The sequence below is a fragment of the Camponotus floridanus genome, unplaced genomic scaffold (assembly GCF_003227725.1).
Source record: "Camponotus floridanus strain SB8 unplaced genomic scaffold, Cflo_v7.5 scaffold25, whole genome shotgun sequence".
Classification (NCBI taxonomy): domain Eukaryota; kingdom Metazoa; phylum Arthropoda; class Insecta; order Hymenoptera; family Formicidae; genus Camponotus; species Camponotus floridanus.
The window spans coordinates 2,000,549-2,019,686 of record NW_020229381.1 but is presented as its reverse complement, the minus strand read 5'-3'; the positions used below and the strand labels follow the sequence as shown (position 1 = coordinate 2,019,686).

General features: G+C 31.9%; 1 protein-coding gene across 1 annotated transcript; it reads right to left on the bottom strand.

The window, feature by feature from the left end:
- Positions 1-3,660: 3,660 nt before the first annotated feature.
- Positions 3,661-12,046, bottom strand: LOC112638128 (fatty acid synthase-like). The gene is made up of 7 exons (XM_025409220.1): positions 11,953-12,046; positions 11,525-11,869; positions 7,350-10,501; positions 6,653-7,121; positions 6,172-6,514; positions 4,532-6,021; positions 3,661-4,084 (listed from the first exon to the last, which is right to left on the bottom strand). Exons 1-7 carry the CDS (start codon positions 11,996-11,998, stop codon positions 3,690-3,692), a joined length of 6,240 nt encoding a protein of 2,079 aa, XP_025265005.1. The 5' UTR covers positions 11,999-12,046; the 3' UTR covers positions 3,661-3,689.
- Between the last annotated feature and the right edge of the window lie 7,092 nt (positions 12,047-19,138).

Genomic DNA, 19,138 nt, shown 5'->3' with positions numbered 1-19,138 from the left:
TTATATTTTATCTGTGTTATTATATTTCAATTGTGTCATTTTATGTTATTAATGTTATTTAAGTTATTTATGTTATTAAATATAATGTTATTTATGTTATTAAATATTACAATTACACTATATCAATGTTGAAAGCTTTCAGTTTCCTCATTCCCTACGGATTTGCATTCAAGGTATCAATCAAGGAATTTTTTCACTTTTCACGAAAAAAAATTACATGATCGATCCTCTGATTTTATTATTTTTCAATTACGCGAGGTCGGTAAAAGAAGACCGATCGTCAGATAGGCAACCCGACTTACCGATCTGTATGTTGCGGAAGCATCCTGTACATTGGACAGATTTCTAAAATTATCTTATATTAATGTTATGTCCTTGATGTAAGCACAATTTTAGTTCGTTGCATAAATTATTGTTTTTCAATGTTTTATAGCTCGTATTTTTCTTATCTCATACTTCCATAAACGTTCTTTCTTAAAAAGTCTGTATTGGATTAACTCTTTGAAATTTATAGAGTTGGCATCAGATTTCTAATAATTATGAAAAATATATTTCTTTTGCATTTATATATATTTCGAAGGATTCAATTCTGACTACCATAGAATCCATCAAAGAGATTTTTCCGTGTTTGTCTAGATTCAGTTTTAGTGGATAAAAACATATTATTTTTCTCATACGAGAGAATTAACCCTTTGACCGGCAGTCGAAAGTTTTTTTTTTATTTTTACTACATAATATTTATAATTTAATGAAACTAAATGTGATTTTACATTTTCCTGATGTACTAATACTTACATTTCTTATTGTTCGTGTACTGTTCAAATGTTCATTTATAATTATTTATAAACAAATAATTGTGCGAAAATATGATTTTCTTTATCAGATTTGTTTCCTCGAAAAATATTTAATGCTAGAGGCTGAAAATTTTATTAAACATTCTTTATATATCAAAATATATAAATATATTATTTGATTATATTACGTTCTGTAAAAAATTATACTTTGTTATACATATAAAATGATAATATACAATGTGACCCATTTTAACTTAGGCAGCCAAATAACTCGAAAAATAAGCACACTACGAAAAAATGGTTAGAATCAAAATTTCGTCATTTCGAGGGGGACGTACAATGATGTTAAAATCAGCCCCCCCCATCCCACCCCCTGGGCGGTGAGGGGGGGCAAGTTTGAAATCTTAAATGGAACCCCCTATTTTTCATTGCATATTCTTGTAGCTTATCTCGAGAGGTTTCCAAAACACTATAATTAAGTACCTTTTTATTATAAGTACTTTTATTATAAGTACTTTTTATTATAAGTACTTTTTGAGTTATAAGGCTTGAAATAATTTCTTAATTTTACATAAACCATAAAATATCTAGTAAACCATTCATTTTTCGATTATCTTACCTTCATACTTTTATGTACAAAATAATAAGAGGAATCAATTGGTGTAAAGAAAACACATAGTTGTTTCTAAGAAAAAATATGTAATTTGCAATTAACAATTCCATATTTTTTCTTAAAAACAACTGTATGTTTTCTTTACACCAATTGATTCCTCTCATTATTTTGTACATAAAAGTATGAAGGTAAGATAATCGAAAAATGAATGGTTTACTAGATATTTTATGGTTTATGTAAAATTAAGAAATTATTTCAAGCCTTATAATTCAAAAAGTACTTAATAAAAAGGTACTTAATTATAGTGTTTTGGAAACCTCTCGAGATAAGCTACAAGAATATGCAATGAAAAATAGAGGGTTCCATTTAAGATTTCAAACTTGCCCCCCTTCACCGCCCAGGGGGAGCTGATTTTAACGTCATTGTACGTCCCCCTCGAAATGACGAAATTTTGATTCTAACCATTTTTTTGTAGTGTGCTTATTTTTCGAGTTATTTGGCTGCCTAAGTTAAAATGGGTCACCCTGTATAATATTATCACTCTATATGTATATGTATAACAAAGTATAATTTTCCGCAGGCTAGATTTTTTCTCATACACAAATTACTTGTTTACTGTGAACTACTTGTTTATTGTAAAACTTGCTTTTTCTATACATATGTTATCCGCGATCAATCAATCACTCGATCGCGAAAGATCTTTGACTATTGTTATAGTCCGAAAGACTATAACTTATTATTTCATTGATAATATTAATAGAATATTCGCGAACCGCGCAAAACCGCTACCTCAGCGAACCACGCGTAAAAACGTTCGCCGGAAACGCGAAAACGCTAACGAAGGAATTCAACTTTGAACCTCCTTCGCTTGCACTTAGACTTTGTACGTCACGAAAAACCTCCACGACCATACATGGTCATGTCACTAGGCGATCCCCTCCAAAACACCCCCAAAACCGAGGGAATAAAAGCCGTTCACCGCGAATCCATGGCGGACAGTCGTTAATTATAAATCAATCAACTAGTGCGAGACCAAGGGCTAACCGCTATACCGTGCGACGAATCACCCGACGAAGTTACTAAACACTCTAAATGCTAAGAACGAAGCGATTCAAGAAAGGACGACGAAGAGAGGGCTCGAAAGAAACCGACTAAAAATGAGAAAGATAATCTATTTGTATAAAGGATTTTACAATAAAAACGTTGTAGACTAAAACGGCTGAAGGTTTTGGTTACGATACCCCGCTACCCCACACTGTGCCGCGTCCGGCACAACAACTATGTAACAATGGAGTTTTCAAAAACGTAGTAGATGTTTACGGAATTTTAGAAATCTTATTTTTTTCATATTTGTATACATACATTTATTTCTTTTTCATGGTGCCTGTATTGGAACAGCTCTTTAAAATGTTTCAAATGGGTCCCAAATTTCTAACAATTAATAAAAATATATTTCTTTTCGTCTTTATACATATTTTAATGGTTTTAATTCTGACTACTATATTGGATTCGTCATTTTGAATTTTTGAAATTTTATTTTAGATTTGTAATCAGCGACCCGAAAAACATAAAAAGTGTAAAATATTACAGAAATCCATTAAGTAAAAAGAATTCAATCAAAGCATTAATCAAATAGGCAAATAATTAATTGCCATAATATATAATAATAAAATTGTTAAAATATGTAGATGTCTAAAATGACAAAATTATAATATATATATTTTTTATTGATAACACAAGCCTGCGAAGGTCAGTTAAGATAATCAGTATAAAATGCAGAGCAAGTGAATTTAATTGATTTTTTAACGCTGAAAACGAATGACTACAGAAATCTTAGCACGTTTTCAGATTTTAAGTAAGTTGTGGTTAAACAGTCCAAAAATGGCAATTTTGACCAATTTCATGAACTTATTATAAGAGAACTTAATTTTTGGAAATATTTCTGCCAATGGCATCGTATAGCATTAGTCTTTACCTTTTCTGTCTAACATCTGTTATTTTGAATATTACAGATTTAATATTTATAACTTATTTAAATAACATATTCATAATATGTATATTAAACACATGTCAAAACAAAAAAATAATTCTTTTAACAAAATCATATAATCAATTTAGAAATATTTATTATTATTACAATTATCATAAATTACTTTAGAATACAATCATTATTATAATTCACATGTTTAAAAAAATGCTAAAAAAATTTAAGAAAAGTCATATCATTAAAATTAAAGAATATATTTCTCTTCCTGTAGATTTGCGATCATCTTTGTACTTCTTTAACTTGTTGAAGAATCGTGGGACACATTGTTTTTCGCTAATACGTCTAATAATTTACTTAACGTTAAGACATACATCTCTCGGAACGATAATAAGATACCATATTCTCTTTCAAGAATCTGTTTTATCTCCGTATAGCTTAGCGAATCGATGCCGAGATTGTCGAAGCTGTCATTGATATTTGCCGAGATGTTTTCAATACCAAGGATATTAGCAACGATTTGGATGATATCAACTTTGTCGTCGTTATTTGCAAATTTGTGTTTCTCGGCTATCACTGTAGACGATAATACTGGATATGGTTGTTGAAGGAAAACATCTATGGTCTCAAGACAGCTGGTCACACGTTGCGGTAAAAGATATCTTACATCAAAAATTTCATTCTTCATTGTATCTGTAAAAATCAGAGTATCATGTAGTGATATCGAATGTAAAAAATGATTAGTGTTTGCTTCGATGATCTGGCCAAAATAATTTATATATTTAAATATATACAATAATTTACACTCTTATTTTAATAATATTACGTTATTGTTATTAGTTTGCAATTATGTCCTATTAATAATATCTCTACATTATTGTTTTATATATTTCTTGCAATAAAAAGTTGTTAATGTCTCTATTAATAAAAATAAATAATGTAATAAATTATCCTCGAAAAGTCATATCATTATATTGGTTATGTGGATACTTTTTAAAGAATAAAATGGAAATTTTTTATGTAAACAATCTTCGATCCTTTTTCGGATCACATTGTCCCTTTTCATTTTATAAATTATGCCTAAAAACAAGAATATAATTCCCATTGAATCTTATAAAAAGAAATAGAAAAATGTCTCACCAACAAACAAACCGACATCTCCTATAATACCCCATTGAATAGCGAGACCGGGCAAACCAGCAGTATGTCTCTGCTCCATCATTCTCTCCATAGCTGAATTTGCGAGACCGTAATTGGATTGACTGGCATTGCCGCGGCCACACGATATGGACGAGAACACGACAAAATAATCCAATGATGGACAAGACTTTCTCGATATCACGTCCAGATTCCTCGTACCAATGATTTTTGGCAAGGTTACAGTCTCGAAGTCGGCCACTTGTAAGTTCTCGAACAAAGCGTCATGTAGAACGACGGCCAGATTAAATATACCGCCAACTGGAGCCAACCGATTACTCTCGTCGATTAAACATTCGGCGCCCGATAACGTCGTGATATCTGCAGCAGAGATGATGACTTTGATGCCATTATTGCGCCAATGTTGAACGCGGGACGTCTGATAACCAGTGTGTATTCCAGTACGTGACACGAGAACGATGAATCTAGCGCCGCGGGTGATCATCCAATTGGCCAATTCCAAACCAAATCCACCGAGACCACCGATCAACACATACGACTTGTCTGGATACATATAAGTACGTGATATGGCCGCTACTGTTCTTAGCATTGGCAGCTCATGTTTCTGAGGTTCTTCGTCGCGAATTTTCAGCAATACCTTACCGATATGGTTGCCTGTCGTCATAAATCTAAATCCTTCCTCGAGCCTTTGCTTCGAAAATACGGTCGTCGGTAAAGGACATACTGCACCATTCTCAATTCCCTCCGAGATTAGTCTAATCGTTTTTCGCTTATCCTCGATATTTTCTAATAACAATTCTAAAAGTATACCATGATAAGAAGTATTCTTTAAAAACAGAGACATATCTACGCGATTGCCATTCAACATGTCGTGCTTCCCAATATCGAGGAAGCGACCGTTCTTCGCGAGGCACTGTACACTGACATGTAGTTTCTCTTCTGACAGTGAATTCAATACTACATCGACCCCACGTCCTCGGGTTTCGTCCAAGATCAGCTGTTCAAAACTCGTATCTCGGGAATTGCCAATGTGCTTGTCGGTCAATTGCGAAAAGGTCTTCTTGAGATACAATCGTTTTTTCTCTGTGCTGACAGTAGTGAAGACGGTGCAGCCTGCGTGCAAGGCAATGTTGATTGCCGCTAGGCCGACGGCATCCGCACCAGAATGAATCAGCACGTTTTCACCCGTTCTCAATCGACCTCGTACAAACAGAGCATAGTAACTGGTCGCATAAGCGACCGGTATTGTCGCCGCTTGCTCCAGTGTCCATTTGTCAGGTACCTTCCAAAGAAAACCGGAATCCGGCAACACGGTGGTCGCCAAACCTCTAGATTTGTCTAATAAACCCATTACTCTACAGCCATCTGCATCTGTCCCGGAGAATTCAAATCCTAATACATAGTCTTCTGTAGCAAGTCCTAACGATGAGAGAGCATCCGTTGATAGTTTACCAGTCGCCAACAGAATATCCCTATTAGTATAAAATTTATCAATAAATATTTATCAATGTGATATTCGTTATTTTTATAATTTCGCCGTATTTTATATAGTTACGTTGAATTCGTTATTTTTTATTTTTTATTTCAGTCGAGAGCAAGAAGTGACTTTCGTTGAAACTTGCCTGAAATTTAATGACGCATAGTGCACATTACAAAGTGAATTTAGATATTTGCTCTGACAATACGTTAACGGACTTTGAATCCATGCTAAACTATTTAAATTTCCTGTCGTCAATGTATCCACATAGGCGTGCTCTACTTCCATGTAGTTATCTTGATCTAATTGCAAGTGCCGATAACTACCCCATTGACCACCTTTCAATACGTTAGCCATTAATTCTTTCTCTAATTGCTCCGCATAGAACTGCGAGAATAAATCAAATTTGGGAGCATTATTGTCCTGGATAAAAACGTAGCGCACGTTTACCATCTCGCGTCGCATGCAGTTTATGAATCCGACAATACCTGAGAATAAAAAAAAACAAGATCTTTAATGATTCGCTGATAAACTCTCGGATAAAGCTCAAAAAAAAGATTTTTAAATAAATATTTCTAAACATAAATTTTTCATTTCAAAAATTATGTATAAACATGTATAATTACCAAGTAATTCTTCGTTTTGAGATACAAAAAGAACATCTTGTTTTCCACTGTCGCAATTTCTCAATGCTGCTTTCGCATTTGCTAACCATGAGAAATCGTTTCCTGTAATCTGTATTAAGATCGGTTCTTTTCTCACTTCTTTTCGTTTTTTCAATAAGAAGTAATTCTTTCCCGTGGAGTCAATTTGCTTACTAATTAACATCAGATTCGCCTCTTCTAGTGCAATCTTTAAGTCGAATATACCAGTCTCCTCTAGAAGAATAAAGCAATTAGAACTTAAGGTAGCCGCTAGATTTTTGAAATTGATGAGAGATCGGCCAGAGAGAACTTCCGCTGCTATGATGAAGTGCATATTCTGAGCTGGGAATGTATCATTCGCTTTCCATTTAATTATATTAATATTAATGCCCCTTTGATCGAAACTTGTCCTATAATCGCACGCGGAACTGACGGCTACTTGTAAATCAACCTAAAACGATAAAAATTATAGAAAAATGATAGACACGGATTTAGAATGCAGTGCATTTAAAAAAAAGTTTTTTTATATATCATAATTTGCATTTATGAAAATTGTATATATATTAAAAAAATATGTATAATATCTTATACTATAAATCGCTTGAGTCTATTTATCCAAGATTTTTGTTCACTTCTTTAAGTCGACTACAATTATTAAAATTATATAACGAGTACTTACAGTGATGAAGGGATCGCAAGAAAGAATATCGTGTACAAGCGGCACCAAAAGCTCTTCCGCGGCTCGATTATCCGCAACTTCCACGGCTTTGATTCTCGATGTCGTTACATTTTCACATACAATTTGTAATAGTACAGTAAGTATGTGAATCTTTTGTCTCTTTGGATCTTTCAAGACCAAGCTGCGCGAATTTTCATAAGATACGAAAACGTAACGTTCATATTTGGGTTTAATCTTCTGCTGTCGCTGAGGTGCGGTACATTTCATATCTCTTAATTCAATACCGCCTGATCTAACTATATTGGCATTTTTATAGTGATATATCGGCAATCCGCCGTTTTTCGGTAACTCATTGATCATTTGTTTATGAAGAACGGGATTGATCATGGCGTATCGACACTTCGAGCCATAAACTAATTTCCGGTCGTTTGACAACATTTTAAATTGAAACATGTTATCAATATACGAAGACCATTCATTAAACCAATGTAACTCGCCAACGGTGAAAGAAATGTCACAGCATTTTATTCCTTTGAAAATACCATTGTATTCGTATCCACGTAATCTCAATTCCTTATAAATATCCTCCGTATTCAATAAAAGCTCGGTAGACGGTATCGGGAGCGGTAGTAAGTTCAGTTGATTTATCTCGATAGCTTCAGCGGCGCGGATGTTTCCGCTGGCTACAATGCTATTAGCTTCGAGGATTTCAAAATCTCCCTTTCCTTCGAGAAGTTTTATGAAAAATTTGATTGTTTTATTTTCCGGTAAGAAGGTAATGCGCTGAAGCCATACGTTCTCAAAGATTACTGATAGTCGGTCGAAATCGGTATCGTGTAGTTTCGCAAAGATTTGCCAAACCATGAATATGAAGCCGGCGCCTGGGAAAACAAATCGCCCGTCGATTTGATGTCCCATTAAATATGCGTCTGTTTCTCTCGATAAATTTATCTCTACAACAAGCTCTCCTGACGATTCTTTCGTCTGATGCTTCAAATCGGGCACCGTCCATGTAGCAGAATGGTCCCATTTGATCAATGATCCAATCATCGGTGTTCCGCGACTGACAGGAAAACTAACTGACGGATACAGTTTAGAGATGTCGGGCTGCGCGCCGGCTGTGTACATCTTTCCCACATTAGATAGTAAAAAGATCAAATTATTTGAATGATTCTGCTTTTGGAGACCGATATTAGTCACCGTGGATGGTAGGGATTTACGCAGAATCGTCTGTAGCAAGCAATGTGGCGCGATTTCGATGGTTATCGCATTCTTCGGGATATGCGTAATCGCCTCCTGAAAAAGCACAGGTGACAGCATATTGTTCACGTGATACTCCGGTGAACAAAATTGTGCGAGTGGGCTATCCCATGCGACCTCGGGTACCGAACTAGAAATCCATCTGGTAGATCTTTTCTTTGGCTTCGGCACAATCATATCGAGGGAAGCGCGAAATTTGGATTTAGCTGGAGCAATGTATTTACTGTGATAAGCAACGCCACAGCATTTGATCATTTTGGCAAACACATCTTTGCTGTTCAGTTCCTCTACGAACTTTTTCACAGATAGGGGTGGACCAGAAATGGTAACCAAATCCTCGGAATTATGACAGGCTGGAACGATATCGGTTAAACACATGTTCTTGACTTCCTCCCAATTCAAATTTGCCACCGCCATAGCGCCTGGTTCCAAATTGGATTCTATAATCGACTTGCCTCTATAATAGGCTGCCAAAATTGTTTGCTCTAGGGTAAACGCACCATCGGCATACGAGCAACTTATTTCGCCAAGGGAGTGTCCAATTATACCATCTGGTTGCACACCCATAAATATTAACATATCGACGAGAGCGATTTGAATGGCCACGATTGACACGGTAGCAACCATGACGTTTTCGTATGTTTCATCCGTACCGTTAATGATGATATTCATTAGATCAACATTGTGTTCCTTTAATACATCAGCGCATCGTTGTAGACTACGCTGGCACGTTTCGATGTCAAGCAATTCGCGTCCCATACCCGGCCACTGAGTATTCATACCGGAAAATAAAAACCAAACGGGACGTTTCTCGTCATAATTCGCCTCGACAATCTCGCGCGTACTATCATAAGCGAGTATTTCATAGCCACGAATGTTATGATTCGGTATGTTATCACTATGCACGGAGTACAGTAGAGATAAAAACTCATTGTCTTGTCGATGCTCGTTTGCCTTGTTCAATAATACCTGTACAGCTTCTTTTGTACGGCCCGATACGGCGACCAGCTTCGGCAATAGGTGCTCTACGGTATCTAATGATATTTTTACCTTCGAATTGCTGCGCAGAATGACGTGCGAATTCGTACCACCGGCGCCAAATGAATTGATACCCACAAAACCGCCGTTCCATGACGTAGCTTTGTCAAGTACGCGAATACGTCCCTTGGTCAACGCGGGAATCTTTGGATTTGGAGTAACAAAGTGCAGATTCGCCGGAATCACACCGGTTTCCATCGCAATCAGCACCTTGGCGATCGCGCACAGTCCACTGGCAGCTTCGCCGTGTCCCATATTTGATTTAACCGAGCCGATTAACAGCGGTGTCTTTCTGTCTTTGCAAAACAACTTATCGATGGCACCGAGCTCCTCCGGATCACCCGCTCTGGTACCGCTACCATGCGCCTCCACGTAAACTATGTCTTTGGGATCAATATTCACCTCATTGTATATTTTCTGCAACATCAGGTACTGAATGTCACCATTCGGATACATGATGCCTTCGGGCTTGTAGCCGTCCGTGTTTATCATTGTGTTCATTACTGTAGCATATACTCTGCGCGCGTCTGTCATTTTCTGCAGGTATATTGCGACCACTGCTTCGGCTTTCACGTAACCGTCAGCTGAGATGTCGAATGATTTACATTTACCTTCTGTGGATAGCATATTCTTTTTATGATAATGAAGATAGTGAACCGGATTAAGCACAATATTCAATCCGCCAATGATCGCTGCGTCGCAATCGCCAGTGCGTATCGCCACGACTGCCTGATGCATAGCAGTCAAAGATGAAGAACAAAGTGTATCCACCGAAAAGCTGGGTCCAATTAAATCGAAGGTATAAGAGATTCTGTTTGCCATCATTGCTATGCTACTTCCGAGCCATTCATATCCTACAAAGAGATAATTTATAGACGATAATTTTTTTTAACTTACTCAAAGGATGTCTTGACTGAAGTTTAAAGTGTTCTTGTAGCAAAAATTAAAATTTTAATAATGATCGGTACGCCATTATTAAAGGCAACAATTTAACTGAGTCTCTCATCATGTTTACTTTGAATTAATTTAATTAATAAAATTAATTAATAACAAAAAAAATGTGTGCCATTGGAGGGTGTATGCTGTAAATGATGTGTAATAAAATTTTACATGTTAAAGAAATATAATAGAATTAATATTTCGATGTTCTGTGACCCTTCTCATTGGTGATAGAAGAACATTAAGTTAAAATAAAAACAAACAGAAAAAGAAACAAAAATAAACGAATTGAAAATATGCAAATCGTTGCTTGGTATAAATAAATTTCATTTTAAAGGTCATAATATATATAGCAAAGAACACAAACGTGATTTAAAATCGTTCAGACTCTTTTTTCCTTTTTATGATTATTATTAATAAGTTATTATTCATAGTTCTTATTTACATTAATAAAAAAGAAAAAAATTTTTTTCTATTGTTCTCAAATTATCACGCTTTAACTCTTATTTGCCAATTTTAACATTTATATTAATTTTATTAAATAATATGACATTAATATAAATATCATGTATTATAAATCTAATTTTTAAACTTATATATGTTTTTGTGAAAAAATAATGTTTTAATTATTATAATCGTATATTTATTTCAAAATCTTATATATGCTTTTTTTAACTGTGTAATATTTCAATATAAAGAATTTGTCATTCTTTATGCATTTTTACGTATATTTCATATATGTTTAATATTGAATATTTCAAAACTGTTTTAGCTAAAAAATATCTTTTTATAATATATTTTTAATGTAACTTTTCATTTTGGTTCTTACATTTCTAAGATTAAATAAATAAAAATTAGTTTAATTATTTAAGAACATTGTTTCATAATATGACTTTAACGGGTAAAAATTTTCACGATAAGTTTTAAAATGTACTTACCGTCCGGCTTGGTTTTCCAAAAATCATTCGCATCGGAAGTGGAAACACCAATGAACACCCCGGTACGCGATTTTTTCAAGGTGGAAGGATTGACACCAGCGTCAATCAATGCCTCATGTGTCACTTCTAACATAATGCGAAGTTGCGGATCCATTACATGCGCTTGTTTAGGAGATATCTTGAAGAAAGAAGCGTCGAAACTGTGAAGATTTTTAAGTTTGCCAAATCTAGAAGGTGAACCGTAAAGACCCGGTTTCCAACGTCGCTCGTCCTCAGTGACCATGTCTGTCCCTTTCATTAAATTTTCCTTAAATTCTTCAATATTTGATGATTCAGGCAGACGGCCTGGAAAATATCGATGTATTATAAACATTCATCTTATAATAAAATTGATGTTGTGTCATAACCACTTGAGGTAATATAATTACCTGAAATGCCCGAAATGACAATATCACCTTCAAAATAAGTAGGCATCTTGATCTTCGAATAATAAGATTTTGCTTTGACTAAATTAACTTTTCTATCTCTCTGTAAAAATAAAAATTCTTTCTTCTAATTTTAGATTACACATATAATCGTTTTAATGGAATTGAATTACGTTCATTGTATAACTTTATTTTTATTGAAGTTTCTGTCATAATATTTTAATATAAAAAGACAAATGCATAATAAATAATTATTTAAAAAAGAAAATTAATTAACTTCTTTTTTTATCTTTATACTAACTTTCCTGGAATATAAGAAGAACTTATTTTTCAAAACTGATTGATTTAAGCGGAAAAAACTTTGTGTCTGCTACATTATTCCTGTTTAATTCTTTGAGTCACTAATTTTTTACGACGATCTACTTATCCAGAGTTAGGAAGTAACGNCGCGCGTAAAAGTGCGAAAAATAGCGATATAAAAATATCGCACGTGAGTGCGGGAATGCCGCTAAAAGTATCGCGCGATTAAGACTGAGAGGAGGAGGAGGCCTCGAGAGGCATCGAGCTTCGGCAGAGCAACCGTCTGGTAAATAGTTTATTTATTTGCAATTATATATATATATATATATATATATATATATATAAATGAAATATTGAATATATTTATTATAATTTAAATTAAGCAATTAATCGTAATTTGATTTTTTTATTCATATGATTTAAATACGAATTTTAAAAAAAAAGATTTTTATATAAAATTTATAATCTTGTGAAGGTTTTATAAAGTTATTCAAGAATTATTAGTAATATTTTATTTTATTAATCTGCTATTATTATATGCGTCGGATATAAAATTCAATGCATACAATAATTTGTAAAATATTAATTATTTTGAACATTATTACAATTTAGATCTTCTATTTGTATGTTATAGATCGACGCAACAACCCAGATGATCTGAGAGGAGGAGCAGGCCTAGGAGAGGCATCCTGCACCAGCGGAACAACCTGATGGTGAATATTATTATTTATATTAATTGTATATAAATGAATTAATTAATTTATTAATTTGATTTATGTGAATGATTTAAACAAGAAAAAATTGGGAAAATTTTTGTAATATTTCTTTCTATACAATTCTTTCTAAAGGTTCTACTTGAAAAAATTAATTAATTATAAAATTATTTTATATTTATATATCTATTTATAATTGCGCACATCGGACATAAAATTCAATGAATCCAATAATAAATTTCTTAAAATATTAATTATTTTAAACATTGATGTAATTTGCATTTTATATTTGTATGTTACAGACAACGTAGCTTCAATATCAATTCCGCTGTTGCGCATCAGTGCCGGTAAGTGACAACCTTTTATTTTGAAGCAAAGGATTTATAAATGCATGAAGAAATCCATTGCTTCTAACTCTCCGTTGGCGGGACAATACGCGAGTAAAAATTAAAGTGAAAAAGTAAAGGAAAAATATTTTTAATAAAGATAGATGATATTTTTGTTGCAATTGTATGATGGACATACATGAAATATTCTAAAATTCTAATATATATCGGTCTCTATAAAAAACAATTTTATAAAAATATAGGTTTTTAATCGATAAATATTTAATCTATAAAATAGAGATATTTCTAACCAATCTGCCAACTGAGAGTTAAAATGCATGCTTTTTATCTTTTATGCATGATAATTTATAACTTGTAATTTTTGACTGAATAACGTGCGTAAAGAAACGATCATATCGCATGATCGTTTTTGAAACAAATTAGTCGTCAGAATGAATGGCCAGAAGTGGAGATAACTGGCCTGAAAAATATATGGCCATGGTCAATATTGGCCAAAAGATGTGTTGCGCAATTAAATTTTATAAGCGAATTTCCGATTAGGGCTCCCCAAATTGCACCTTATCGCGAATTTTTGCTGGTGTAAGCCAGCAAGTAAGGCGGCTAGGACTGTTAGGACTGCTAGGACTGTTAGGGCTGTTAGGTTTGTTAGGGCTATTAGGGAATATAAAAATTAAATTTATTTCCAGAGAAAAAAAACATAAATATTATTAAAAAAAGAAAAAAAAAAAATATATATATATATATATATAATATATATATATATATATTTCTTTTCGTCGTCGGTGCCGTCAACGTGTCGCGGACGGCGGCGTCTCGTTACTGCGTTTTCGCGTTTAGCTTTTTCGCGTCATCGCGTTATCGCGTTTTCGCGTTGGACTTTCTCGCAATCCCACTTTCACAAGTGAAACGGGATTTTCGCTCGTACCGGGGAGTGCCGTTTAAAGTATATATATATTAAATATATACATCGCGCGACAAAACAGAAAATTTTTAATCGTATCGAATAGTGCGGGAGTGCCGTTCAGTATCGCGCGTAAAAGTGCGAAAATAGCGATATAAAAATATCGCTCGTGAGTGCGGGAGTGCCGTTTGTAAGTATCGCGCGTCTAACTGAGAGGAGGAGGAGGCCTAGGAGAGGCATCAGGCTCCGGCAGAGCAACCTTCTGGTAAATAGTTTATTTATTTGCAATTATATATTAAATATTAAATATATTTATTATAATTTAAATCAAACAATTAATCGCAACAATTAATGTGATTTGTTTATTTATATGATTTAAATAAAAGAGAAAAAGATTTTTAAATAAAAGCTATAATCTCTTGTAAAGATATAAACTTTTATAAAATTATTAATAATGTTTTTCTTTAATTTATAGAATTATTTTATGAATCTACTTATTATTATATGGATTGAATATAAGATACACAATACATACAATAATAATTTTTTGAAATATTAATTATTTTGGACGTTATTATAATTTGGATTTTCTATGTGTATGTTATAGATGTAACCAACCCAGATGATCTGAGAGGAGGAGCAGGCCTAGGAAAGGCATCTTGCACCAGCGGAACAACCTGATGGTGTGTATTATATTAATTTTATATAAATTAATTAATTAATTAATTTGATTTATATAAATGATTTAAACATGAAAAAATTGAACAAATTTTTATAATAATTCTTTCTATAAAAGTTTCTACTTAAAAAAAATTAATTACTTATAAAATTATTTCATATTTATACATCTATTTATAATTGCGTACATCGGATATAAAATTCAATGAGTCCAATAATAATTTCTTAAAATATTAATTATTTTGAACATTGATATAATTTGCATTTTATATTTGTATGTTACAGACAACATAGCTTCAATATCAATTCCGCTGTTGCGCATCAGTGCCGGTAAGTGACAACTTTTTATTTTGAAGCAAAGGATTTGTAAATGCATGAAGAAATCCGTTGCTTCTAACTCTTGATTGGCGGGACAATACGTGTAAAAATTAAAGTAAAAGAAAAAATATTTGTAAAATAACAATAGATATAGACATACATGAAATATTTATTTCCATTATATATATATGGACACACAGACTTTTACAAAACGATTTTAAAAATAGATTTTTAATTTCTAAATATTTAATCTAAAAAATAAAAATATTTATAAGCAACCCGTCGACCGAGAGTTAAAATGCATGCTAATTATATTTTATGCATGATAATTTATTTTGCGATTTCTGACGACTAAATGACGCACGTTAAAATACGATCATAATATCGTACGATCGTAAACAAATAGTCGTCAAAATGAATATAGCCAGAAGCAGAGATAACTGGCTTGGAAAATACATCAATATTGGCAATATTGGCCAAAAGATGTGTTGCGCCGCTAAGGCTTCCTTTTATCGCGAATTTCCGGTTAGGGCTTCTTAAATTTCTCATTATCGCGGATTTCTAATTAGGGTTCTAATTAGTATTCTCATTATCGCGGATTTCTAATTAGGGTTCCCCAAATTTCTTCTCGTGAATTTCTGCTGGTGTAAACCAGCAAGTAGGCGGCTAGGACTGTTAGGTCTTTGTTAGGTCTATTAGGACTGTTAGGGCTGTTAGGTCTGTCAGAGCTATTAGGGCATATAAAAATTAAATTTATTTTCAAGAAAAGACATAATTATTAGGGCTATTAAGACTATTAGGGCTGTTAGGACTGTTAGGTCTATTAAGCTATTAGGGCTATTAGGACTATTAGGGCATATAAAAATTAAATTTATTTCCAAGCAAAAAAACATAAAAATAAGTTATTTTTAGGGATATTTTCATATAATTTATTTTGTGTAAAATTAAATAAATTGTATGGAAAGAATTGAAATTGATTATAAAAAAATTATAAATAAAAATAAAAAATTAATGTATGGAAAATGTAAAAAATGTAACTTAAATACATAATATACATTTAAGTTGCATTTAAGTTGCATTTTATTATACGTATAACATGTATTAAATTTAATATTTTATTTTTTATAAATTATATTAATATTTTATTTTATCACTTGAATTCAAATGTGTATGTTATTAGTATCTAATATGATAATATTCATTTGATAAAATATTGAGAATAAAAAGTAATTCAAACTAAATAATTTTTTTCTAATTTATTTGAATCTATATTGATTATCATTGATTAATCATTTCAAATAATAAAAATATGGCAATTTCCTTATGTTGGAAATATTGATACTAATAGCATCAATTATTAAATTGTATCTATTATAATTATATCTATAAATTGTATTATTTTTTATTTTTTATAATTTTCTGCACAATTGTATATAAATTGTAATCTAATTGTAATAATGTAGAAGAAATCTATTGTACATTACACGAAATTAGAAGAATACGTACATTAACAAAATTTGTTAACACATTTAATATATATTTTATTTGAATATTTTTATTGTAAAATTATTAAAGTATTTGGATAACTTACTTTTTATACTAAAAGATTATTAATAAATTCGAGAAATTCTCCTAATCGCGCAAATACCGTAAAAAAATTATTCTATATAATAAAAATTATTAAAAGATTATTAAAAGTATCAAGAAAGACACGATGTTAACCCAATAATTAGATATTAGCTTTTTACTCGTAAAATTTGTCGCGCTTTTAATATTACAAAAACACAAGTATATTCGAAAATAAAATACTACGAAAGATTAAATATTACCGATCACGCGGAAATTAAAATCTGTGAAACAAAATAATTTTCTTTGATTATCGTTTTCAATTAAATGTATATCGAGGATGTATTTTGTATCGGAAATGTATTTCGTATTATCGCGTGAAATATTTATTGAATGATTTTATAATAAATTATATTACATTGCAAACAATTGCGTTCTTTTCACGTTTTTGGACATGATCGCTGTCTCAGCGAAAAAGCCTTATCGTTATCCCTCATGTCAGGTGGACGCTAACAAATGCGCGGTTCTTGGCGGATAGTCGAAGCGATTTTCATTGTGGAGTGTTATTTCTCGTCGGCTTTTCTCGTGGGATCTATTCACAACGCCTAGTTCGGTGCTTCATTAAAAATTGGGAGTTTTCATTACAGAATTAGAATTAAACCCAATTTTCTTGGCGATTCCTGGAAATAATGCTTTTGGCAGTGATTTAACGACGATTATTTGAAATGTACATTTGAAATCGAATTCATTAAATATAAAATATAAAATTATACAAAATTCATTAAGTATACTTTGAGAGAAGATATATTTTCTTTTTTTTATTAAAAATGTTCTTCCATTAATATCAATATTATTTTAATAATGAAAATATTTAATAATAGTTCAAAAATTAATATAATAGATAAAATTCACTTTTTCAAATATAAATTTCATTTAATAAGTCTTTGCAGATATTTTTGTGCAAAATTTTTATTATTTGAAAAATTATGGTTACAAACAAATATATTTTATTTATTAATTTTGAATTAATTTTATTTTTGGTCTCTTTTAAGAAACCATTTGCAGGGATTACTGGATGCTCCACTATCTTATATATATTACAATTAGTTTATTTTAGATAAGAGTGTATATATAATAAAATATATGTGCGTAAATTATGACATATTTGAAAAACTACAATATTTTTTTATATTATTCTTAATAATATATTAGGAATGCATGATATAATATAAAATGTGTGAGTAATTAAAAAATTCGAGACAAATCGAATGGGTACTCTGATATCAGTAAGATATCTGCAAATTATTATTACGTGCTAAGTGTTAACTGTTAAATGTGACAGAAAGATTAATTCCTTGATAATCTTTCATTTGATGTTGCTAAATATTCAAATTGAATTTTTTTTAAATCTCGCTGTTATCAGATTTGATTTGTCTCGAATTTTGAACACATTTGGTACCCTAAAATTATTATTATTCACACATTTAACCAAGCAACGATAAAAGCGCATGTATTTTATTTTACCTAAATATATTTGATTGTAACATATATATAAAAACTATTATATCCAGTCATTTTTTTTAGTAAAAAAAAGATTTCTTAAAATGGAAGAAGATGTTTTTTCACGCGAATTTTAATATTATATATTGAAAATGATAAGAAGGTTAACATTCGTTAATCCACTGCCGAAATCACTGTTATCGGGGGCAATCAGTAAGATCGGAGATTCGTTCCTTACTGTAGAGGGGCTTCTGATGTTTAATGAATCACTGAACTATTCATTGTGAATCGATTTTACGAAATCCGAAATAGAAGAAATAAGACAAATTGAAGTCGCTTTTAGGATCGTTCTTCTCTCTGTCAGATATTAACTAGCGTGTCACTCGGCAGAGAGATTTTGATCTGGTCTAATCGTTGGATCATTGAACGTGGCGATAACGCAATTATTTTAAGGAATAAGGATATTAAAGTTTATCCTGTTTGCAATTGTTCGCGGAACAAGATATATATTTTACTTTTGATCGCGAAATTTACATGAAATTGTATATTTGAAAAGAAATCGACTATTAGATTCTGCATCCGCGTTTGATTCCTTACGTATATTATAATTATAATATTGTGCAAATTATATGAAATGCGCCTCTAATGTTGCAATATTTTTATTGTTACACAAAATGATAATAATTATATTACGTGTGCGCACGTTGTATTCCGATTATTATAAAAATCGATTATTAAAAAAATTGTGTATTGTGATTAAATATTACTATTATTATTAATTTATTTATTTATCATATACGCGATTTATCATTCGCGAAATTTAAATCGTGATTTTTTCTTTGATTTAATTGTTGAGTAACATCGAA

What these genes read in the sequence shown, in the direction of transcription:
- LOC112638128 (XM_025409220.1), bottom strand. Translation starts at nt 11,998, where the DNA reads ATGCCTACTTATTTTGAAGGTGATATTGTCATTTCGGGCATTTCAG. An exon ending in TGTCATTTCGGGCATTTCAG is followed by an intron (nt 11,870 to 11,952) that starts GTAATTATATTA and finishes GATATTTTCCAG; the next exon opens with GCCGTCTGCCTGAATCATCA. An exon ending in TCAAAACGAAGAATTACTTG is followed by an intron (nt 6,515 to 6,652) that starts GTAATTATACAT and finishes TTTTATTCTCAG; the next exon opens with GTATTGTCGGATTCATAAAC.